Here is a 24,936-nt window from a genome sequence, read left to right as displayed (position 1 = left end):
CAGTGGTTAGCACTGCTGCCTCACAGTACCAGGGATCCCAGTTCAATTCCAGCCTTGGGCAACAGTCTGTGTGGAGTTTGCATATTCTCCCTGTGTCTGCGAAGTTTCCTCCATATGCACTAGTTTCCTCTCACAGTCCAAAGATGTGCAAGTTCGGTGATTGGCCATTGCAAATTGCCCATAGTTTCCAGAAATGTGTAGGTTAGGTGGGTTAGCCATGGGGAATTCTGGGATAAGATCTGGGTAGGATGTTCTTTCGAGAGTCGGTTGGACTTATTGGGCCAAATGGCCTGTTTCCACATTTTATTTAAAAAAAACTGTAAAGGTTCCCTGGTGTAAGTTCTCAGGTTACCTGAGGTCTTTCGCAAACCTAAGGGTTGGAGTCCAGAGTGAATTTTGTGAAAGACTGGCTCTGCAATCACTGAAATGACCATGCTGGTATCGACCTCCATTATAAACCAGGTGACTCCATAAAATCAGATGTTTATTTTGATTGGTTCTGATTTGGATGTTGCTAATCAATTTAATTGTTCCAAACCAGATGTAGGTAGACTTTCTAGGGCATGCATTCCCTTGGATACCAGTGTATGAGTTCTCATATCAATTTAGGTCTTGTGGGACTCTTTTGCTGTCTCAAATTCATAAACTAGCAGTATCTACACCCAGCCCAGTTCCTAAACGAAGTCTTAACCATTTGGCCAAGGTTTGGCTTTAGTTTGGGGTTTTGCTCTGGGCTGACCTAGAGTCCATCTGTTCAGGATATTCCTGAGTGAGGCGATGTAATTTCCTGCTCTCATGTGATGTTTCCCAAGCTCAGTTAGACTGGGGGTGGTGTCCACCTCCATCAGAATACCCTTCAACTCATGTGCTCTCACGTTTTCCAGTTATCCTGCCAGTTTGAAGAACAGTTGACTTTCAGCTAGTAGGTGCTTTTGCAATGGTTACATCATAAATCCCATGTACCAAACAGTCTCTCAGCATACCATTAAGGGTTAAACCAAAGTCACCTGCTTCTGCCAGTCATCCTACCCTAATCAAAAATCCTGACACAGATTACTCAGGTTCTACAATTGCCGATTAAAGCTGACAGCATCTCAGGATTAGAGGGGGCTTGAGGTCATAATGTTCCTTAACTATGTCCTTCAACTCTTGATAGACTTCCGTGTCTGGTGCCTCAGAGAAAGTTAGACTCCTTATAACAAAAAATGCTGTAGAACCACGGGCTGCCAGCAGAATTACTTGCTGTTTTTCATCTGACCCAATGTCATTCCCTCAGAAAAAGTAACACATTCTTTTCACATGCTGAGCTCAGTCTCCAGTGGCAGGATTGAACGACATGATGCCAGAAATCCTTGTTCCAACTCAAAGACAACAGTTGTGAGTGAATTTCTTCAGTTGCGTACTTTTCTCTCATCGCCACTGACATAACTCTGCAGTGGCCTGTATCCAGTCACCCTTTATTTACATGTGGAGAGTCCTTGACATTGATCCAGCTCCCTCAGAGCCAGCTTTCAGAGTGAGCAGAACCTCGGACACTCCTGTTTATATCTGTCAACTAGGACTCCTTGACTGCACTGGATTAAGAGCCCCAATCAGAGAACTAATTTTCTATGATGTCCACCTTGCTGACCTCGTTACAATCACTATTGACATGATACCATTTTCTATAATGTCCAAACAATTCAAGATGGTTTCGCTGCAGTTTGCAAAAACTGTCTGCCTGGCTAGAGACCAGGAACTCTGATTCTGTCAGGTGTGAATACTTGGGTTATAGTGATTGCTGGCAGTGTCTGTGGGAAATATTCTCTCCTAAAATCCTTTCTTTCTTTTAGAATCATAAAGCACTGTGGTATGTCATTTGACACATAGTGCCTGTCCCAGCTCATTGAAAGTGTGATACAATTATATCTGTTAGCTATGTCTGTCAGATGAATTGGCCATACTAAATTGCCCGTAGTGTTCGGTAAGGGGTAAATGTAGGGGTATGGGTGGGTTTCGCTTCGGCGGGTCGGTATGGACTTGTTGAGCCGAAGGGCCTGTTTCCACACTGTAATCTAATCTAATCTAATCTAGCGGTTTTTCTCTAGTGTTGTAAGTGTTCCTTTTTCAAATAATTATCTACTTCCCTTTTGAAAGTTTTGACAATCTTTTTCCACTACCCTGAGGCAATTCTGCTGTTCTAATTTTCTCAGGCTGTTAGAGGTCCTGTTGTTCACTGACATCAATGTAATTGCTCCTTCTTGGCTTTTACGTTCTCAACATGTGGCTTCAGTTATTTCTGAAATATCATTTCTCATTTCTGCTGTAAGTAATTCAGAAGTTCTTAAAATCACATATTCAAAATATTTTGCAATGGAGACCAGCACCTCCTCTTAGCTCTGTAGCAGCCAAAATCCCCATATAGATAAATTGCACAATGTTGCAACACTTTCCTCTTTTACCTTCTTTCCCATCTACCTTGATCCTATATCCTGGAATACTGAATTGCTGATTCTGTCCCTCTCCTGTCCTTGTCTCAGTGACAGCAATGACACCATACCCCAATGTTTTAATATCTGCTCTCAACTCATCTCTCTTGTTTGTCAGATTATTCATATTAAAATAAATACCATTCAGCCTTGCCAACTGTGCCTTAAATGGCCTATAATTTCCATGGTTTTCTGACTCACTTGCTGTCTCTTCTCATTTTGTCCATTCATCTCCCCTTGCTGGCCCTTATCTCAGGATCCCATGCCTCATGCCAAGTTAGTTCAAACCCTCCCCAACTGCATTAATAAACCTCCCCACAGAGCTGCTGGTCTCATTCCAGTCAGGTGCAAACCAATTGTCCACTGTGCATAGAAATGGTCCCTGTGTCCCAGAAATCTAAAGTTATCCCTCCCTCCTGCAACATCGCCCATTCATATGCACTAAACATGTATTTGTACACTCACTAGCATGTGACGTCGGAATAGTACAGAGATTACAAGCCTTAGGGTGGTGTTTTTTAATCTACTTCTGAGCTCCATAAGTTCTGCTTGCAGGACCCTATCCCTCTTTCTAACTGTATTGTTGGTACCAATGTGTACCACTGCGGTCTCCATAGGTCTTTCCTCAGAGATAAAATATGATGTATCTTCTACTCACGTAGAAGAGAAGCCCAAATTTGAATAAATGCAACTTCTAGAACATACTGATTATGTTAAATTGGTTTCAGTATTATTTACTAACTATTGCTCATTATACTGTTACATTTAATGTTGGCCAATATGTGCTGAAGATGATCAATGATGGGCTGGTTGAGCATTGTTCGCACACTGACCACTACAGACATTCAAGGTCATGTGCTGTTCAGTATAATCTGCTAGTCATTGGGACATACAACTTGGCATCACACTGGCATAGCACTTATATGTGAGCTATGTAAAATTTTCATTTGGCTTGGCAACACTGTTAATGGAGTAAACACTCCATTGATGTGTTTACTACAAACTAGCAGTGTGAGGCGACCAGTCTTTGGGGCACCCTTCTCTTCCAGGGCAATCAGGGGTAGACAGGACACTTTTGAGAGGCAAAAGTGGTTGCTTTAGACTCTTCCAGAAGTTTGCATGATATACAGTAAACAACGATTTCATCAAAGTAGCTTCTATTGTGCAAGATAGTTCTGTATGTATGCGATCTTAGCATTAAGCTTAGACAGTGAACAGATGGTGGGGTTCTATTCGCAAGTTTGCTGATAAGGCTGATCAGAGTGTGACACTGTCAGAATACTAACGCATATACTGACCATTCAACATAGACTTATAGTAGATTGAGGCAGATTTTTCAACTGGCTTATTGAGGAACAGGAGCTTCATTGACTGCTGTATTTTACAGGTCTATTTAAGTTCAAGATGGAGGTCATAAAGGTACACAGTGAAATATACCTTCAATATATCTATGGATTCGAATATGGAAAATGTGTCATTTGGTATGCAAGGAATATGAAGGGGCCTATCTATTTTGGCATACACGATTTGATGAAATGGAATTCGATTGCATGCATTGTTAAGTTCATATTTTTGATGATACAGATTCAGAAAGTGGATGCTTCTATGGTACAGTGATCGAGTGCATGTAAGTGGTATGTTAGTGAACAGCAATGTTGAAAGAGAACACAGACAAAGTATTGATATTGATACTTAGGTCTTACACTATCTTTGCAATATAAGTGAAACTCCTTCATTAAACTGGAGCAGCAGCTTGCTCAACCATTTGGCCAAATCATGTTGTGCAAAATGAGCTACAGATAAAATAGGGCATTGTGACTTGGGCAGCCCATACATGGGTGGCTGCAGTGAACCGTGAAGAAGCATCTTACCATGTACAACTCAGGCAGGTCATCACCTCCAAAAATATCACTGCAAAATGCCCTGAGTTTGGATATGTGTAGTGGTTAGTCCTTTCAATATGAGCTTGGACTATTCAATGATGACAGTGTGCACAATGCTGATGTAGTCATGTTTGCCGGTATGACTACTTAGCTTTATTTGTCAGGCTTGCAGATATGTATGACAGAGTTGGCCTGAATTTCATGCAGTGGTACTAGACATTTGTGTTGCATATGTACATCTGCCAGATTCCACGATATGCATGCATTGCATTTGCTTTCAGGGCTTCGGCATCCTTGTTGAACAATAGTTACAGTGAAATAGCTGGTAGCAAAAGAATTTGAACACAGCAGTTACTTATTCTCATTTAATGGAGAATGTGGACATGCAAAGATAGAAACCATGTGCAACAAGAGTCGCTTTCACACATAGTATGTGAGAGTAACAAACAATCATGATTTTAGATAGAAAGAGCACCCAGTGACATATTAGGAGCTGGATGTCATTCATCCATATCACATGAGTAAAATTATTTTACCTTAGTATTTTTTGATAGATATTTTACATCAGATAAAATAATTATTTGTGTAAAACAGGAAAACAGAAGAAACCTTCACAAATTCAAAGCCTTCTTCCCAATTTCTATTGTAATAGAAAATATCTGCTCTGTAATGAAGTTGCTAAACATAGATATAAAGAGAAATTTTATATATTATTTTATGTAACTTTCATTTTTTAAGAACGGCATTCACAGCTAGATGCCTGACTTGCTGGTAACCCAGGTCAGAAAATCATCCTGCTTTGGATGTAAACCTATGGGGCATGTGCCAGAAATATACATTTTTAAAACTGACCCAACATCATGCTAAACAAATCTCTTTCATGAGGTGATTGAAAGGACAGTACAAATTTCAATGGGAACTCAGTGTTTTGCAAAGCAGAGAGGCATTATCTTAGGCAAATTTATTACTTACGCTTATATCTTCCAGATCCAAATGGTTGAGAATAATGTTGTTGCGTTTCCAAATGATTGGAGGCCTTAGGATCCCCTGAATGGAACATGTTAGGACTGCACTTTGTCCTGCTGTTGCTGAGGTGATGCTCACTTTCTGTCCTTCTGCCAGTTTCAGTTGAATCACCTCTGGAAGAGTGACAATGTTTTTTAGGTTAAGTAATATTGCCTGGCCAAATAATCAAAACTTTCTATAGTTTTTGGCTAGGTTATATTGCTAGCACAATATACTGGTATTTGCTGCACTCCGAATGATTAAACTGTACTGGAAATACATGTTGAAGTTAACTTCTTCACTCCTGCACAACTCTCCATCTGAAGTAATATGCTTTCACAAATGATGCTAATTTAGCAACACAAAAATTTTAAATTGACCACGGCTTCAAGCTTTTGGAAGTTTTCTGCTGTCTTTTGAATGTCCTTTGGGTATGATACAGAATTATAGTCTCCCTACACTGCGGAAGCAGGCTTTTTCACTATCGAGTCCACCCCAATCCTCAAAAGAGCATCTCACCCATACTATGGCCAAGTTAGCATAACCAGTCCATGAAACCAGCCATTTTTAAACTGTGGGAGGAAACCGGAGCACCCGGAGAGAACACCGTCTCTGGGAAATTGTGCAAATTTCACACAGTTGCCCAAGGTGGCATTGAAATGGGATCCCTGGCACTGTGAGGTGGCATTGCTAACCACTATGCCACCCCTCTCTATCTGAAGCAAAATGTTTAGCAAAACAGAAACAACATGTGGGGGTTAGGAGGATGAGCCCTCAGAAATGTAGGGTTATAGTGAAGGGGGTAGGTGTGGGTGAGATTCTCTTTGGAGAGTTAGTGTGAACTTCATGAGCAGAAAGGCCTGCTTCCACTCTGTAGGGATACCATGATGCTATACCACATCTAGAAAACTTTCAAAAGCTTGAAGCAGTGATCAGTTTAGAACTTTTGTTTTGTTAAACAAATATCATTTCTGAAAGCATATTGCTCAGATGTAGAATTGTGGAGGAGAGAGGAAATTAATTCCAACACATACTTCTAGTACAGTTTAATCATTTAGAGTTGCAGCAAATTCCAGTATATTCCACTAGCAATGTAAATTAGCTAAATTCTGACCTGTGAAAAAATCAGGGAAAGCAAGCAAAACCAAATCAGCATCACAATCACTGGATCAGTAATATAGTGAAATTAAAACATTTAATGACCTTCAAAATTGCTTCACCAATAACAGCTCTTTGACATCAAGTTTATAACTTTTAAAAAATTACAATTTATTATTAAAAATGTAACTTTATCAGAACAAATTGCTAGTTTGAGAATGGTTTTAGTGATGAGTATCAGGTTTTCATGAAATACTTTGATGATGGGTTGTATTCAATAGGAAGGACCGTATCCTGCTGGAATTTTGAAATCGCCAGTCAATGAAAATAGCTTCAGCTTCTGGATACTTTTACTTATTTCTGATAGAGTCATAGAGTCATGGAGATGTACAACATGGAAACAGACCCTTTGGTCCACCTCGTCCATGCCAACCAGACATCCTGACCTAATCTAGTTGCATTTGCCAGCAGTTGGCCCATATACTTCCTATTCATATACCCATCCAAATGCCTTTTAAATGTTGCAAATGTACCACCCTCTGCGTGAAAAATTTGTCCCTTTTACACCATTCCCCTCCCATCCTGAACCAATGACCTCTAGTTTTGGACTCCCCCACTCCAGGGAAAAGACCTTGTCTGTTTATCCTATCCAAGCCTCTCATGATTTTATAAACCTCTACAAGGTCACCCATTAGCCTCCGATGCTCCAGGGAAAACAGCCCCAGCCTATTCAGCCTCTCCCTATAGCTCAAAGCCTCCAACCCTGGCAACATCCTTGTAAGTATTTTCAGAACCCTTTCAAGTTTCACAACATCATTCCGATAGGAAGTAGATCAGAATTGCACGCAATATTCCAAATGTGGCCTAACCAATATCCTGTACAGCCGCAACATGACTTACCAACCCATCTACTCAATACTCTGACCAATAAAGGAAAGCATACCAAAAGCCTTCTTCACTATCCTATCTACCTGCGACTCTAGTTTTAAGGAACTATGAACCTGCACTCCAAGGTCTCTTTGTTCAGCAATACTCCCTGGGACCTTACCATTAAGTGCATAAGTCCTGCTATGATTTGCATTTCCAAAATGCAGCACCTCACATTTATCTAAATTAAACTCCATCAGCCACTTCTCAGCACACTGGCCTATCTGATCAAGATCCCATTGTACTCTGAGGTAACCTTCTTCACTGTGCACTACACCTCCAATGTTGGTGTCATCTACAAACTTACTAACTGTATCTCCTATGTTCACATCCAAATCATTTATATAAATGATGAAAAGTAGTGGACCCAGCACCGATCCTTGTGGCACCCCGCTGGTCACAGGCCTCCAGTCTGAAAAGCAACCCTCCACCACCACCCTCTGTCTTCTACATTTGAGCCAGTTCTGTATCCAAATGGCTAGTTCGCCTTATAATTCTTGAGATCTAACCTTGCTAAACCAGTCTCCCATGGGGAACCTTGTCGAATGCCTTAATGAAGTCCATATAGATCATGACCACCTCTCTGCCCTCATCAATCCTCTTTGTTGTTTCTTTATAAAACTCAATCAAGTTCATGAGACATGATTTTCCATGTACAAAGCCACATTGACTATCTCTAATCAGTCCTTGCCTTTCCAAATACATGTATATCCTGTCTCTTGTGATTCCCTCCAACTTGCCCACTATTGATGTCAGGCTTATCGGTCTATAGTTCCCTGGCTTTCCCTTATCATCTTTCTTAAATAGCCAACCTCCAGTTTTCCAGCACCTCACCTGTGACTATCAATGATACAATTATCTCAGCAAGGGGACAAGTGATCACTTCCCCAGCTTCCCACAGAATTCTAGGGTACACCTGATTAGCTCCTGGGGATATATCCACTTTTATGTGTTTGAAGACATCCAGCAGCTCCTTCTCTGCAGTATAGACATTTTCCAAGATGTCGCTATCTATTTCCCTACATTCTATATCTTCCATGTCCTTCTCCACAGTAAACACTGATGCAAAAATACTCATTCAATATCTCCCCCATTTCCTGCAGCTCCACACGTAGGCCGCCTTGCTGATCTTTGAGGGGCCCTATTCTCTCCCTCGTGGCCCTTTTGTCCTTAATGTATTTGTAAAAACCCTTTGGTTCTCCTTAATTCTACTTGCCAAAGCTATCTCATGTCCCTGTTTTGCCCTCCTGATTTCCCTCTTAAGTATACTCCTACTACCTTTATACTCTTCTAAAGATTCACTCGATCTATCCTGTCTATACCTTACATATGCTTCCTTCTTTTTCTTAACCGAAACCTCAATTTTTCTAATCATCCAGCATTTCCTATACCTACCAGCCTTTCCTTTCGCACTAACAGGAATATACGGTCTCTCGTTATCTCATTTTCCAGCCGTTCCTTTACCTGCGAACATCTGTCCCCTATCAGCTTTTGGAAGTTCTTGCCTAATACCTACAAACTAGCCTTTCTCCAATTTAGAATTTCAACTTTTAGATCCAGTCTATCCTTTTCCACACTGTTTTAAAACAGAATTATGGTCGCTGGCCCCAAAGTGCTCCCCCACTGACCCCTCAGTCACCTGCCCCGCCTTATTTCCCAAGAGTAGGTCAAACTTTGCACCTTCTCTAGTAGGTACATCCAAATACTGAATCAGAAAGCTTTCTTGTACACACTTAAATTCCTCTCCATCTAAACCCTTAACACTATGACAGTTAAAATCCCCTACCATAACTACCCTATTATTCTTAATGATAACAGAATTCTCCTTAGAAGTTTGTTTCTCAATTTCCCTTTGACTATTAGGGGGTCTATAATACAATCCCAATAAAGTGATCATCCCTTTCTTGTTTCTCAGTTCCATCCAAATAACTTCCCTGGATGTATTCCCAGAAATATCCTCCCTAAGTACAGCTGTAATGGTATCCTTTATCAAAAACACCACTCCCCCTCCTCTGTTGTCTCCCTTTCTGTCCTTCCTGTAGCATTTGTACCCTGGAACATTAAGCTGCCAGTCCTGTCCATCCCTGAGCCATGTTTCTGTAATTGCTATGATATCCCAGTCTCATGTTCCTAAACATGCCCTGAGTTCATCTGCCTTTTCTGTTCAGCCCCTTGCATTGAAGTAAATGTAATTTAAGTGATCAGTCCTACCTTGTTCTCTGCTTTATTCCTGACTGCCCCAGCTGTTTGACTCACACCTTTTTCCAACCGCGCCTGTCTCAGATTGAACTCTTTCCTCACTATCTCCCTGGGTCCCACACAACCCCACCACCTCCCCCCCAATATTACTAGCTTAAGTCGTCCCAAGCAGCTCTAGCAAATCTCCCTGCTGGTATATTAATTCTCTTCTAATTCAGGTGCAATCCATCCTTCTTATACAGGTTACTTCTACTCCAGAAGCAATTCCAATGATCCAAAAATGTGAACCTGTCTCCCATGCACCAGCTCCTCAGCCACACATTCAACTACTCTATCCTCCTATTCCTACCCTCACTAGCTCGTAGTACAGAGAGTAATCCAGATATTACCACCTTCGGTGACCTTCTTTTTAAATTCCTGCCTCACTTTTTATATTCTACCTTCAGAATCTCAACCTTTCCCCTTCCTATGTCAGTGGCTCCAATGTGCACAATGACCTCTTCCCTTTGAGAACATTCTGCACCCTCTCTTTGGGGTTCTTTTCTCAGAACCTTCAACATGTTCATAACTGGAGAATAATAGCTTCCCAGTTCAACAGCTTCTAAAGCAAAACTGCCTCCTTCCTAAACCCAGTCAGAGCCATTGTTTTCTCTCTTCTTTTCAATATTCTCTGTGGTTGGCTGGTAAGTACTTGCCTACTTTGACCGACCATTTCAACATCCAAAAGACTGCCAGTCTATGTGCATAATAACATTCTGATATTAAATCATCTACAGTGTCCATAAATCGGCAATCAATCTGCAATATCTTTCCAGGCTAGTTCCAAACAGGAAATAACAATCTCCAGCATCAGGGCAGTGAGAGATCCCCTGTTCAAATGATTTGAATTTATGGATCCTTAAAAAGTTCATTAGAGAATTATTTTGATTAAACCACTTCCCTCTTGCTGTGATTACAAATCCACAGCAATTTTCAGTCATCTTGTGAATTCCTTGACTTGTCGAACGTGATGTCTTTAGTTTGCTACTTTCTATGAAAAGCTGACTCCAGAGACTTACGATTATCTTCCAACTTGGTGGTCACATGGACAACAGCAATCTGATGTTTCTTTTTGAAGTTCAAATCTGGTTTCCAAAAATGACCTTCATCATCATTTGATTGTGATGCAATATAAGTTATCCACCCAATTCTCCCAACATATTGGTTTAATTCAGCAACAATCCTACTGTGTCTCTTAATCCTTACATTCTTGCTAGATCAGCAAAGACGTGAAATGTGTAAAATATTTTCAAAGGGGAACTCGCATCATGTACAGTCTTTCTGGATATGTGGCCTACCTCTGGACACTGTCATCCTAGTAAGGTATAAATTACAACGTAGCAATAATCCATTGATACGTTTGGATGACTTCATACAATAGATAGGCTGTATCCAAGAATAGGAGACTATATCATTCTTAAAATAATTGACCCTGTCTCCTTGGCTTGTTAACTTAATCCATGTTGCCATCTGCCATAGCCAAAGGCTGATTCATCTTTGTATATTAATTGTTCCACACCAGGCTATGCCAGCAGATTGACTATCACTGTTGGAGAATTTATATTCTGTCAAAGAGTGAAACTTTTCATCTTTTTCAAGATTTTAAGCTCTCTTTATTTTTAATAGCTTCTATGTTACTTAGCTTTGAGAACTGAAAAGAGGCTTCAACTACCAAATCCTGAATGATTCCCTTTTCCTAATAATGGCAATTGGGATTTGCACTTCTAACTTTAGTGAACCCAGTCCTTCATCTCCATTTCACGCGTACAGAGTTCTGTCCAATGTATGTGGTGGAAGATGGAGGTCTTTTGTATTCTTCACTTTTTTTTTTCAAAAATGCTGTTGTTCAAATGTTTAACTGCAACTTACAGTTTCAAATTTTAAAAAATGAGAAAAATAAAAGAAAAATAATAATGGTCTCAACATGCGTCCACCCTCAAGAGAATGAAACACTATTTCAATAGTGTATTTCATGACATGGTTAATACTACTTGATTGACACAGAAGACGCAAATCACATAGCCATCCAATTCTTGCTCCCACCAGATTCTTAACTGCAATAGCACTTTTTTGGTTACGATCTTAAATTTTCAGCAGTTTACATTCAGGACAAAGCATCAGCAATTACATTTTCTTTCCCTGAAATACTTATCATTTTTCTGTTAAAAGGCTGCAACAACAAATTCCAATGGAACAATCTTAAGAGTTTTAGTTTTAAATCTCTCAATAAAAGTTAACAGATTACGATCTGTAAAATCTGAAGTGTCATGGCTTCCAGGTTAAATACAAACTTCAAATTATTGAAGAGCGGCCAATACTGCCAATGCATCCATTTCCACCATGGAATACCTTTTCCATTGTTGGTGCAAGTTCTTTGTCATCATGTTGGAGAACTGTTCCAATCCCCAAATCACTAGCATTTACTATTAGCTTAAACATCTTGTTAAATTGTGGTTAATTCAGGTTCATTTGTTAAGACTGCTTTCAACTTTTCATAGGCTGCCTAGCATTTTGTTGGCCATACCATTTTTGTCTGTTATACAGTCATAGAGTCATAGAGTCCGACAGCATGGAGACAGGCCCTTCCGCCAAACTGGTCCGCCTACGCTAACCCCATTTGTCTGCCCTTTGCCCATATCCTTCTAAACCGTCCCTATCCACGTATTTGTCCAAATGCCTTTTAAATGGTGGCAATGTACCTGCCTCAGCCCCTTCCATTAACAACTCACTCTCTATGCATATCATACACTGTGTAAAAATGTTGCCCCTCGGGTTCCCATTTATTTTTTCCCCTTGAACCATAAACTGATGCCCTCTCGACCTTGATTCCCTAACACGGGTCAAAAGGACTGAGTACATTCACCCTATCCATGCCTATCATGACCTTATACACTTCTACAAGAGCCCCCTTCAGTCTCCTACACTGTAAAGAATGAAGTCCTAGCTTGCCCAAACTCTCCCTATAACCCAGTCTCCATGTTGGTTAAGGACATGGCTACTGCACTAAAATCAGGCACAAAATTCCAATAAAATATGCACATTTCCAAAAAATCTCATTATTTCATTTTAGGAGTAGAGAAGTCAATCAAAATTCTTAATGTTGCTGTTTTGGCTGATATTTGCCCTTTCACTACAAGATGTCACAAATTCAGCACTTTTGCTTCTGAAAATTTATTTTTTGTTGGATTTAATACCAACCCAGCCAACTATTACTGTTCAACAAGTTTTCTAACTGTTCTACGTGCTCCTTCTAAATATAACTGTACACAATATCAAGTAAACAATACTTTAGTTATAAGGCGAAAGTGAGGACTGCAGATGCTGGAGGTTAGAGTCAAAGAGTGTGGTGCTGGAAAAGCACAGAGGTCAGGCAGCATCCAAGGAGCAGGAGATTAAATGTTTTGGGCAAAAGTCCTTCTACAGGAATGAGTCCCTCATTTCTGATGAAGGGCTTTTGCCCAAAACATTGATTCTCCTGCTTCACGGATGCTACTTTAGTTATAACTCTGTTTGATAATGACTAAAACATGACTGGAGTTTTGTTAAATTCAAATGGCATAACCTTGCATTGGTACAACTAATCGGGTGTGAAAGAAGTGGAGATTTCCTTTGCTGTTTTGTTAATAGTATGATCATAGAATCATAGAATTCGCAGGGGGAAGTCATTTGACCCATCATGTCTGTATCAGTTCCAGTTAGTCCCATTATTCAATTCTATCTCCAGAGCCCTCTAAATGCACCACATTCAAATATATATAAGTTCTCTTCTGAAAACTCATTTGGAATCCATCTCCACCACTCTCCCAGGTAATGCATTCCAAGTCTGAACAACTCTCTGAGTAAACAAGTTTCTCCTCATTTCACTCATAGTTCTCATGTCGGCAGTCTTGAAATTATGACGCCGAGTTATTGACATACCAATTAATGGAAACAGAAAATGCTTCTTTTCATTTTCAAAATTGTTCATAATTTTGAACATCTCAATAAGGTCACCTCTTAATCTTCTCTCTGTCAAGCACAATAAAGCCTAATTCCTCTAATTTTTCCATGTCTGTAAAATCCTTCATTCCTGGTGTCATTCTAGTAAATTTTCCTTGTACTCTCTCCAGGGCTTCACCATTATTTCTTAAATAACGTGCTTAGCACTGAATACAATACTCCAGATTTATTCTGTACCTTTATATCAATTTTAAATGAGAATGATGCATAAACAAGCTTATCAAAGGGAATAGGGTACCAATCCACTGTTCTGATTGCATTCACTTTCCTATTGTCTACACATAATCTAGTTGAACTATTTGATTTAGGAACCAATACCAGTGGAGAACCCAAATTATTCTGGTTTAGTTCAATCAATGCATGTCCAACATATAATGAATTTGTTTTGTTACTTGAACCTGCTTCTCTGAGTTTAACCAATGTGGGCTTTGTTTAATCATGTCTGAATTATCTACATCAATATCATGTTTGGTTAATGTGGTGCACCCAACTAAGTACAACTTTGCAAATGTCTTTGTATCTCCTGAGCAATCTCACTATATCTCCTATTGATCTTTCTCTAGGTGTGAAAACACAATTTTCAAAATTCTCTAACATCGCTGAATTTGTTAATTGAATATTGGGAAATTCACTTCAGAAGTTGTCCATTTCTCCTTCATTTTCATCCTTCTATTATCCTCCTCGACTATACTCACTACTTAACACATGCACTTTCTCTACAATAGCACTCTTTCAACATGTTCAAACACATAATTGATTCTTTTTTCCTTTGAATAGGAGTATCAATTAGATTTATCACAAATTTTTTAGCTACTTGATAGGGACCACTTTGGCATTTGAACTGTGCTTTTGGTGGCTTTTAGAATCTTATAAAGGCTATTACACCAAAACCTCATCTCTTGCTTTGAAATTTCTAACTGTTGCATGTTTACCTGCCGACTGCTTCATTTGTTTCATGAAATTTTCAGATGTTCTGATGCAACTCTACATGCTCCTGACAAGCATTTTGGAAATGTGGACCCTTACTCTAATATTGAAGATTCATTTCTCTGGTTTAAAACTTATCTCTAATCAGTTATAATGGTCCTTCTATTTTATAGTCATGAACTAATTCAAATGTGCTAAAGCCAGTAAATTTATTTGGAGAATCTCTAGCTGCAAGTTAGAGAAAATCTAGTCGTCTTTCCCAAACTTTTGACATTCAGAATAATAGATTTTGGTCATGGGTTTTAGAGGGTGGTGATACATTTCCAAAGCACTTTGGGTCTGTGGATTCTTCACAGTGGATGCTAATTGTTCATCTCCAAGATGCTGATACTATCCTGAAAGGGTTTTCATAGGAAGTTTCAGCCTTGATCAGAGTGTACTTCCATTGGTTGGTCATAATGAGTGAAAAGCTGTGTTAGTTTTTCAACCACCACCTTGGTTCTGATTATTCTTAAGGAATAGCCTCTGGAAATTGAGTGGTCACATTCATAATTGTAACAATATTACCATTTCCAGTTCTCACTTTTAGGTGACATGTCTCACAATCCACCTGTACGTGACCAGATGGTTCCTCAAAACCAGGATGGGAATCAGGGGTGTCGGTTTAAGTACATGTCGAGCATTACCTACAACTTGACAATTATGGCAAAGTTTACAAAACTGTACAACCGATGATGTTGCAGCAATGAACTGTACAACCGATGATGAGGCATCCTGTATCTCTTCTTTACAACTTCATCTTCCTGTACTGCTACCATTAGGTCCCTGTGTATTTGCATGCCAACATGTCTCACATCATCTACCCATCTCAGTATATTCCCATTTATCGTGTATTCCCTTTTATTGTTTGACCTCCCTATATGCATGATTCTCACACATATCAGAGTTGGTGGGACTAGTTTATTTTGGGATTATGTTTGGCATGATGTGTCTGTTTCTAAGGTGTATGATTCCATGACTCAATATCATTTTAGAACTTGGAAGCATTCTCAACATTATCCATTACACAGCCCATTCTTGTGTCATCTGCAAATTTTCCATGTGTACCCCCTTCACTCAAGTCCAAATCATTAATGTGTAAAACAAACAGCAGGGGTCCCAACCCACCAATCCCTGCAGAACATCCTTCAAACAGCTTTCTATTCACAAGTCCAGCCATCAACAATTACCCTCTGTTTCCTGTTATTAAGCCAACTTTGGATCCAATTTGACACATTATCCTGCATCCCATGGGTTTTTACTTTTTTGACCAGTCTGCTATGTGGGACTTTGTCAAATGCTTCACTGAAATCTATGTAGACAACATCCATTCCACTACTCTCATTGATCCTCCTTGTCACATCCTCAAATAATTAAATCAAATTTGTAAGGCATGACCTTCCCTTAACGACAGCATGCTGGGTATTCCTGATTAGTCCATCATGTTCTAAATGACAGTTTCTCTAATCTCCTAGGATTGATTCAAACAATTTGCCCACCACTGAAGTAAGACTAACTGACCTCTAATTGTTTGGCACTTCCTTTGCACCCTTTGTAAATAACAGAACTACATTTGCATTCCTCTCTCTTCTGACACCTCACCAGAATCTGGTAGAGATTGAAAAATTATTCTCAGAGCATCTATTATTTCTTCCCGACCTCATTCAACATCCTCGGGAACAATCCATCCAGCCCTGATGACATATCCACTTTCAGGGATTGCAATTCCTTTAACACTTCCTCTCTCATTCAATATTTCATACTGATCCTCTTGGATTATTGTATCTATACCACCCCTTTCTTTTGTGAATACAGAGACAAAATTTATTTAGAATTCTTCCCGTATCTTCTGTTACTTCACATAAATTCCATTTTTCATCTCTGACAGAGTCATATGGAGAGTCACAGAGGATGACAGCATGGAAACAGACCCTTCATCCCAAGCTGGTCCATGCTGACCATGGTGCTCACTCAGCTAGTTCCAATTGCCTGCATTTGGTCCATATCCCAAACATACTGATTGTGAAACCTGACAGCTCTCTTCACCTTTGTTGGAAATTCCAGCAAACGGTAAACTGCTTCTTGCAGCTGGATAAATACTCAATCCCTCACATTGAAGACTTGTCTGCAAGGTTGGTAGGGTGGGGCTGTCCTTTATGAAGTTGAACATGAGGCAGACCTACCTGCAATTGCAGGTATGAGGAATCACAGAGGTATGCTACAATTACTACCCAGAAGAGTTTAGATCAATATACAAGACTGCCATTCGGGGCATCATCAGCTTGCACCCTTTTCCAGCCAACAATGGAGAATATTTTACAAGCGTTACCCCAAGTTGCCTTTTAACTGGCTGGTGTAATAATAACATGGAAGACCAATATGAGCACTTGGAGAACTTGGACATGGTGCTTAAACATTTCTCCCAAGTGGACATGTACCTTAGAAGGGAAACATGTGTGTTCCAGACACCCCAAGTTGACCTACTTGTGTTACACAGTTGACAAGACTGGGTTAAACCTGTTGGAGGATAAAGTAAGGGCAATCAAATGAGCCCCAACTCCGACATCTGTTTCGGAGCTTAGGAAATTCATTGGGTTAGCATACCCAAGAAGTAGCCCTAAGGGAAAAACAGCTATTGTCATCTAAGGTGTTGGTCCATTACATTCCCAAGCATGCGTTACAGCTGATAGGCGATGCTTCCCCATATGGCATCAAGGTAGCGTTGGTTCACCTATGCCACAACGGAGAAGAATGCATGTTAGCCTATGCTTCCTGGACTTTGGCTGATGCTGAATGCAAATATGGAGAAGAAAGGTTTGGTGGTTATCTTTAGTGTGAAGAAGTTCGACCAGTACTTATACGGATGGGAATTTGTCACAAAACCCTATTAGGTCTACTGAAGGAAGACAAAGTGGTGCCACTCATAGCTTCTGATAGACTTAGGGGAGGCAATGGCCTAGTGGTATTATAACTGGATTGTTAACTCTGGGTTCGAATCCGCCAGGTGGTGGAAACTGAATTCAATAAATATCTGGGATTAAGAATCTAATGATAGCTATGATTCCATTGCCGATTGTTGGATAAGCCCATTTGGTTCACTAATGTCTCTTAGGGAAAGAAACTGCCATCCTTGCCTGGACTAGCCTATACGTGACTCCAGACCCACAGTTGACTCTCAACTGCACTCTTGGCAATTAGGGATGGGCAATAAATGCTGCCTGGTCAGTGACGCCCTCATCTCATGAATGAATAAAGATGAAGAAAAAAATAATTCAGTGGTGGATCCTTATTTTCAGCACGTACAATTTAGAACACCTTCCTGGATGCCAAGTAACTAATGTGGATGTCTTGAACTGCCTCCCATTGGCAGAGACTCCACCAATGGTGCCTCCCCTAGAATGGACCATTTTGGTTGAAACATCCTGGACACCCTTCCAGTCCCCGCGGACAATATCTGACTGTGGATACAAAAAGATCCAGCCCGAGCGAAACCAAAGCAGCTGGTGGACAGCTGAAGGGCTATCACTAGAAAACTGTCTGGGCCTGACAAGACCAGAATACCATAGAAGATGGCACTTACTATGGGGAGCAAGCATCATGAGTAAAGCTTACCGCCAGATACTGGCTGAACTCCACCAGTGTCATCCAACGGTTTCCAAGGTGAAGATGCTAGCAAAAGGCTATGTCTGATGGCTGGTGTTGGTTGCTGACATAGCTGCATTGGTGGGACAGTGTCCAGATAATCAATGATGACAAAAGTTGCCACTGGCAATTTGTGGGAATGGCTGGGTAAATCCGGCAATCAGTTGCATGGCAACTCTGTCGATCCTTTCATGGACTCAATGCTCCTGGTCATTGTGGACGCCCATTCAAAGTGATTGGAAGAGCATAAAGCTCATTCAGCAACCTCAGGGACGATGATTGAGAAGCTGTGAACATTGTTATGATACATGGACTCCTGGAAGTATTGGTCACAGACAATGGGACATTATTTACCTGCAGGGAATTCAGGTATTTCCTAAAGTCCAATGGCATTCGGAAAATAAAGACAGCTCCATACCACCTGTCATAGAATGGTCTAGTGGAAAGAGTGGTCTAAACATTGAGGGAGGTTTAAAGAAGAAACCTACAGCATCAAACCGTCCCAGTTTCTGTGAGGTTATAAGACTGCCCACTCGCAATAATACAGATAGCTTCAGCAGAGTTGCTGATGGGAAGATGACTCTGCATCAGGTTTAACCAGATATTCCCAGACTTGGAGGGCAGGGTGAAATGGTAGCAGGGATACCCAGTATCAGCCATATGCCTCCTCTAAGCGAGAAATTCAAGGGATGAAGTTCGATACTGGAACCATGGAAATGGCCCCATGCGTTAAGGTTGACACAAGGTCAGGTCTCATGATTTACAAAGTTCAGGTCGGTGATACAGTCCTGAACAAACACATGAATCACCTGAAAGCTGTAATCTCGCAAACAGGGCTAGACAAAAAAATACTTGACTCCTCAGAACAGCCAGAAGGCTGCTCGGAAACTGTAGGGTCTCCCCCTCCATCTAATATTAAGAAAACCAAAGAGTCTGAGATGGATGCAGCTTCGATACCAATATCAACTAAAGAAGAGGTGGAAACTCTCCCGAGCTGCCCCAGACACAAGAGGCGGGCTTCAGTCCAGTACACATCGCCTGTGACAGTATCCAAATCAGAGGAATCAGACCTGTGGCAAAAAAAATGCAGGAAAAGCCACAAGCAAAAGTCAAGGCCTCCACCCTGGCCATAGGGGTGAGGGATGCAGTGATTGGAACCAGGTGCACCTTGTTGATTATGAGGTCTTTGATTGGGGTTGTTAACACGGGCCAATCAGAAAGCCCTGGCTGACCAATCTAACAAGGAGACTCCCCAGTGGAGGGCTCTCTACGTGGGAGTCCTCCCCCTTTCTCTCGGGGATCTGGGGTGGAGGGTGCTGCACGCAGCAGTCCCCTGCAACCGCAGATTGCGGTGGTTCACGGACTCCCAGCCCAACTGCTTGTTCTGTGGCGCTGTGGAGTCCGTGGACCATGTATATATTGGGTGTGGGCGTTTGCACTCCCTTTTTGATTTCCTGAAAAACCTTCTCCTCTGTTTTTGGCTGCACTTCAGTCCCACGCTCCTGATCTTTGGGCACCCGGTACGGAGGAGGGAGGGCAGGTCTGAAGATCTCCTCGTGGGTCTGCTCCTGGGCCTGGCCAAACTGGCCATTAACAGGTCCAGGCAGCGGGCCGTGGAGGGGGTCGTTAGGGCCGACTGCCTGCCCCTCTTCCGCGGTTACGTTAGAGCCCGGGTGTCCTTGGAGAAGGAGCACGCGGTGTCCACCAACACCCTGGAGTTGTTCAGGGAGAGGTGGGCGCCACAGGGAGTGGAGTGCATCATTTCTCCCTCCAACTCTATTTTGATTTAGTCCCTACCCTCCCCCTCACTGTTTGATCACACAGCACTGTCCTTTGATGTGAAGGGCAGTGCTTGTCACTGGCCACCCGGGTGTTTTCCTATCTTCCTAGTGGTGGAAATTGAATAAAGATTCGTGCACTTTGTGTCTTTCACTGTGTCTCACACCTGCACACACACACCATGGGTGCTGGGGATAAAATAAGCACTACCGCACTTAGGTGGTAGTGTGGGGGTTAAAATTTAAAAAAAAAATAAAATAAAAAAAAGAAAAAAAAATAAGCAGGTGGAAAAAAAAAAGTCTAACAAGGAGACAGGTGGGAGGGGCGGGGGCTTGCTGGGTCTGTATTGTCTGCACTTTTGTATGTAACGGTATTGTCTAATGTACAAATGTCATTGTCACTGTTTTGTCATATGTGGAACTGGGATTTGAGGTTTGTCCTCCTCTCCCTGTAAAATGGTTGAACGGTAGGGTTTGGGGCCTAGCTTTGCTGCTCCTCTCCCTTGTAAAATTGCTGTCTCTTGTGTACAGCTGTTAATGTTTTTTGTAAACTGTTTTGTAATTTGTTTAATAAAATAAATCTAACAAGGAGACACCTGGTGCAGAGAGGGGAGGGCAAGTCTGAAGACCTCCTCATGGGTCTGGCCATTAACAGGTCCAGGCAGTGGAGGGGGTCATTATGACCGACCGACCGACTGACTGCCTGCCCCTCTTCCGCGGTTACGTTGGAGCCCGGGTGTCCTTGGAGAAGGAGCACGCGGTGTCCACCAACACCCTGGAGTTGTTCAGGGAGAGGTGGGTGCCGCAGGGAGTGGAGTGCATCATTTCTCCCTCCAACTCTATTTTGATTTAGTCCCTACCCTCCCCCTCACTGTTTTGATCACACAGCACTGTCCCTTGATGTGAAGGGCCGTGTTTGTCACTGGCCACCCGGGTGTTTTCCTATCTTCCTGGTGGTGGAAATTGAATAAAGATTCGTGCACTTTGTGTCTTTCACTGTGTCTCACACCTGCACACACACACACCATGGGTGCTGGGGATAAAATAAGCACTACCGCACTTAGGTGGTAGTGTTGGGGTTAATAAGAAAAAAAGAAAAAAATAAACAGCCCCTTCACAAAAAAATAAATGGGCTGTCCCCCCTTCACTGTGAAAAAAAAAATAAACAGGAGATCTGACTGCCTGTCCCTCTTCCGCGGTTACGAGAAAAGAAAAAAAAAGTCTAACAAGGAGACACCTGGTGCAGAGAGGGGAGGGCAAGTCTGAAGACCTCCTCATGGGTCTGGCCATTAACAGGTCCAGGCAGTGGAGGGGGTCATTATGACCGACCGACCGACTGCCTGCCCCTCTTCTGCGGCTATGTTTGAGCCTGGGTGTCTCTGGAGAGGGAGCATATGGTGTCCACCAACTCCCTCAAGCTGTTCAGGGAGATGTGGGCCTCGCAGGTCCAGGCGGTGTGTGGAGAGGGTCATTATGGCCAATTGCCTGCCCCTTTTCTGCAGTAATGTCCTGGCCCATGTACCTCTGGGGAGGGAGCATGCAGTGTCTACCAATACCTTCGAGGTTTTCAGGGAACGGAGGGCACTGCGGTGAGGAGAGTGTTTTATTTGCCCCTCTGATTCTACTTTGATTTAATCCCTGCCCTCCCCTTCACTTTTTCAATCACTTCGGCATTGCCCTCTGGTGACAAGGGCACTGCTTGTCACTGGCCACTCTGGTGTTTCTTGTCTTCCTGGTGCTAGAATATGAATAAAGTTTTTGACACTCGTTGTCTCTTCACTAGTGTCCTCCCCCGACACATACACGGCATGGGTGTTGGGGAGAAAACATCACTACAGCTATTGGTGGTAGTGTGGGGGTTTACAACAAATATACATATGTAACCAGGAGATTAGAATCTCTTCAGTTCAGGAGACTGATTCTGAGCTGGCTGGCCACAGGCTGTGTGTACTGCTGTTGGTTCCTGTTCTTTGGGGGAACACGATTCCTGAACTGGCTGATCTACATATCCAGTTTGTTAACTGCTATTTCTTTATTGAGGACTGATTTCTGAACTGGCTGATTTTCAGAGACAACGTGTTACAGGTGTATTTCAGTTCCCATTAGGAACTGGCTGGTTAAGGCCTGTGTGTTACTCTTTTTGTGTTTTATTTTGAGAAAAGGACAACTCTGACTTTGTGGCAGGGGTTAACCCTTGCAGTCTGGTTTTTAGATCTTGCACTTTCCTTTTTGCATGTTTTTTCTCTATCTGGTGTTTGGACTGAGCCCCTGTGAGTCAATTGTACCTTCCCAGATGAACTGGCACTCTGTGAGTAGGCCTGGCCCTCTGTGGGTGGACTAGGCCTCTGTAAAGACTGTGTGGATGCTAGGAGGTGAGCATTTGCTGCATCCAGGAGTGAACTCTGCCTTTGGGAGCCCTGTGAGTAAACTGCTCCTTTGCAATGAACTATATTCCTGCGAGTGGGCCTGGGCCTCTGTAGATGGACCAGGCCTCAATGGACACTGAACACCGTGTGTGTGTGTGTGTGTGTGTGCTGTGGGGTGTGCATTTGCTGCCTTCAGGAGTGGAGTCTGCACACGGAGTGGACTCGGCCTTCAGTTTTAGACTCTGTTTCTGATAATGGACTCTGCATACTGAAGCGAACTCTGTTTCTGGTAATGGACTCTTGTGTACCAGAGGGGACTCTATTTGGTAATTGTTCTCTGCTATTTTGATTGTTGGGCTAATCAGCTGCACTGTCTTGTGTGTCCCTGGGTCTGGCAAGCCTTACTGTGAGCCAGGCAGCTCATAGGTTGTCCCGAAAGTTGTCACCCTGAGAGCTGGAGGGTGGGTAGGCCATCCTGTGAGTGGATGGTGAGTAGACTACGCTGGAAGGTGTGTATGCCATCCCGATGACAGTCGCCCCGAGAGCCAGAAGGTCAGTAGGCCTTCCTGAGCACTGTCATCCCAAAGAAAGGACGTGATGGGCTGTCCTAAAGGTGGTCGGAAGGTGTGTTGGGCTGGCGGATAGCCAGAAGATGTGTAGGGTCAGGCCGCGGGGCTGGAAGGCATGTGGGCTGCCCTGTGCGCAGTTGTCCCAGGGAGGTGGATGGGCTGTCCTAGAGGTGGCCGGAAGGTGTGTTGAGGTAGTTCATAGGTCGGATGATGCTTTGGGGTGGGTGAGAGGCAGTGCGTAGGGGTGAACTGAGAATCCGGAAGTGGCTTGGGGCAGACACATGGGGGCGGGCTGCCTTTGAGTGGCCGGAAGGTGGGAGGAATGGGTGGCGTGCTTTGTTCTTGGGGGGGGGGGGAGGGGGGGGGTTCTGTTATTTGATTGGACTGTCTTGTCTGTGTTTGTTACTGTTACCTCTTTGACAGAAAATGGCATTTGAGTTTGAGCTCTTTTCCCTGATAACTGAACAGTGGGGTTTGGAGTTTAGCCTTGCCGCCCCTTCCCCTGTAAATAGTGTTTTTTTTTGTGAACTGCTGCATTGTGTTTATTGTTAACTGTTTGCAATTTGCACCATATCATAAAAGTTTTGAAAAAATCTAACCAGGAGATACCCCATGCGGCGAGGGGAGGGGAGGTCAGAGGATCTCCTCGTGGGTGTGATCCTGGGCCTGGCCAAACTGGCCATAAACAGGTCCAGGCAGCGGGCCATGGAGGGGGTCGTTAGGGCCGACTGCCTGCCCCTCTTCAGCGGTTACGTTAGAGCCCGGGTATCTCTGGAGAAGGAGCACGCGGTGTCCACCAACACCCTTGAGATGTTCAGGGAGAGCTGGGCACCGCAGGGAGTGGAGTGTCTTATTTCCCCCTCCAACTCTATTTTAATTTAATCCCTGCCCTTCCCCCTCACTTTTTTGATCACTTAGGCATTGCCCTTTGATGAGAAGGATACTGCCTGTCACCGGCCACTCGATTGTTTGTTCCTTTTCCTGGTGGTAAAATATGAATAAAGTTTTTGACACTCGTCGTTTCTTCCCAGTGTCCTACACCTACACGACAGGGTGCTGGGGAGAAATCATCACTACTGCTGTTTGGCGGTACTGTTGGGTTTACAAAAAAAAGATAATACACTGAGGTGTGTAAAACACTACTAAATTAATATTAGGATATTTCTATTACCCAGCATTATTTGAGATAATCATAGTATACAAAGTTTAGGAGAGACAGATTTCTTGAAATGTATTCAGGAGATCTCCTTATATGAACAGCGAGATGCGTTTACAAGGGATTGTATTGTGCTCAACCTAATTCTGGGGAATGAAGCTCAACAGATGTTTGAGTGATCACAGAGGAGCATATCAGTGATCCAACCACAACAAACAGTGTGTCTTACGTCTGTTAGAGGAAAGGAAAAAGGTGGTCTGCAAAAAAGGGTTTAGGTTAGGGGAAAGCAGATTTTATTAAAATAAGGGAAGATCTGGCCAAAATAAGCTGGAACAGCTACTTCAGGGCAAATCAACAGCAAAACAGTTATACAATACAATACAGACAGTATGGCAGAGGAACAGGCTCTTCGGCACACCAAGACTCTGCTGATTCTTAATCCTTTAATTTACAACTGCTCATTATTGCCCATGTGCAGCTTCTATCCCTCTGTTTGCTTATTGTTTATGCGACTATCAAGATAGGTTTCGAATGCTGCTACCGTGCCTGCCTCTATCACATTCCGACACCCACTAGCCTCCCCTAAACCTTGTCCTTTTCAACTTGAACTGGTGCCTTCTTGTGGTGGACTTTTCCACCCTGGGAAAAAGCCTCTGACTGTCCACCCTATCAATGCCTCTCATAATTTTGTAGATCTCTATCAGATCTGTCTCGGTCTTTCCAATGAAAACAATCAACATTTATCTAACTTCTCCTCATAACTAAAGCCCTCTACACCAGGCAACAGGCTGGTAAATCTCTGCACTCTCTCAATGTTCTCCTACAACCTCTTCTGTCAGGC

At 42.5% G+C, this 24,936-nt stretch overlaps 1 protein-coding gene across 3 annotated transcripts in view; it reads right to left on the bottom strand.

Moving 5' to 3' along the window:
- fstl5 (follistatin-like 5) overlaps positions 1–24,936 on the bottom strand; it is a 540,838-nt gene that overhangs the window by 165,251 nt on the left and 350,651 nt on the right. For all 3 annotated transcript variants that reach the window (XM_087977338.1, XM_043698740.2, XM_087977263.1), the window contains one exon: positions 5,324–5,490. In XM_087977338.1, the coding sequence (XP_087833464.1) occupies positions 5,324–5,490 (167 nt within the window). The remainder of the gene's footprint in view (positions 1–5,323; positions 5,491–24,936) is intronic.

The sequence above is a fragment of the Chiloscyllium plagiosum genome, unplaced genomic scaffold (assembly GCF_037043375.1).
Source record: "Chiloscyllium plagiosum isolate Xiang-an unplaced genomic scaffold, Cpla_swu_hap1 HiC_scaffold_1, whole genome shotgun sequence".
NCBI lineage: Eukaryota > Metazoa > Chordata > Chondrichthyes > Orectolobiformes > Hemiscylliidae > Chiloscyllium > Chiloscyllium plagiosum.
The sequence above is the reverse complement of the archived record's forward strand: the minus strand, read 5'-3'. Positions and strand labels throughout refer to the sequence as shown.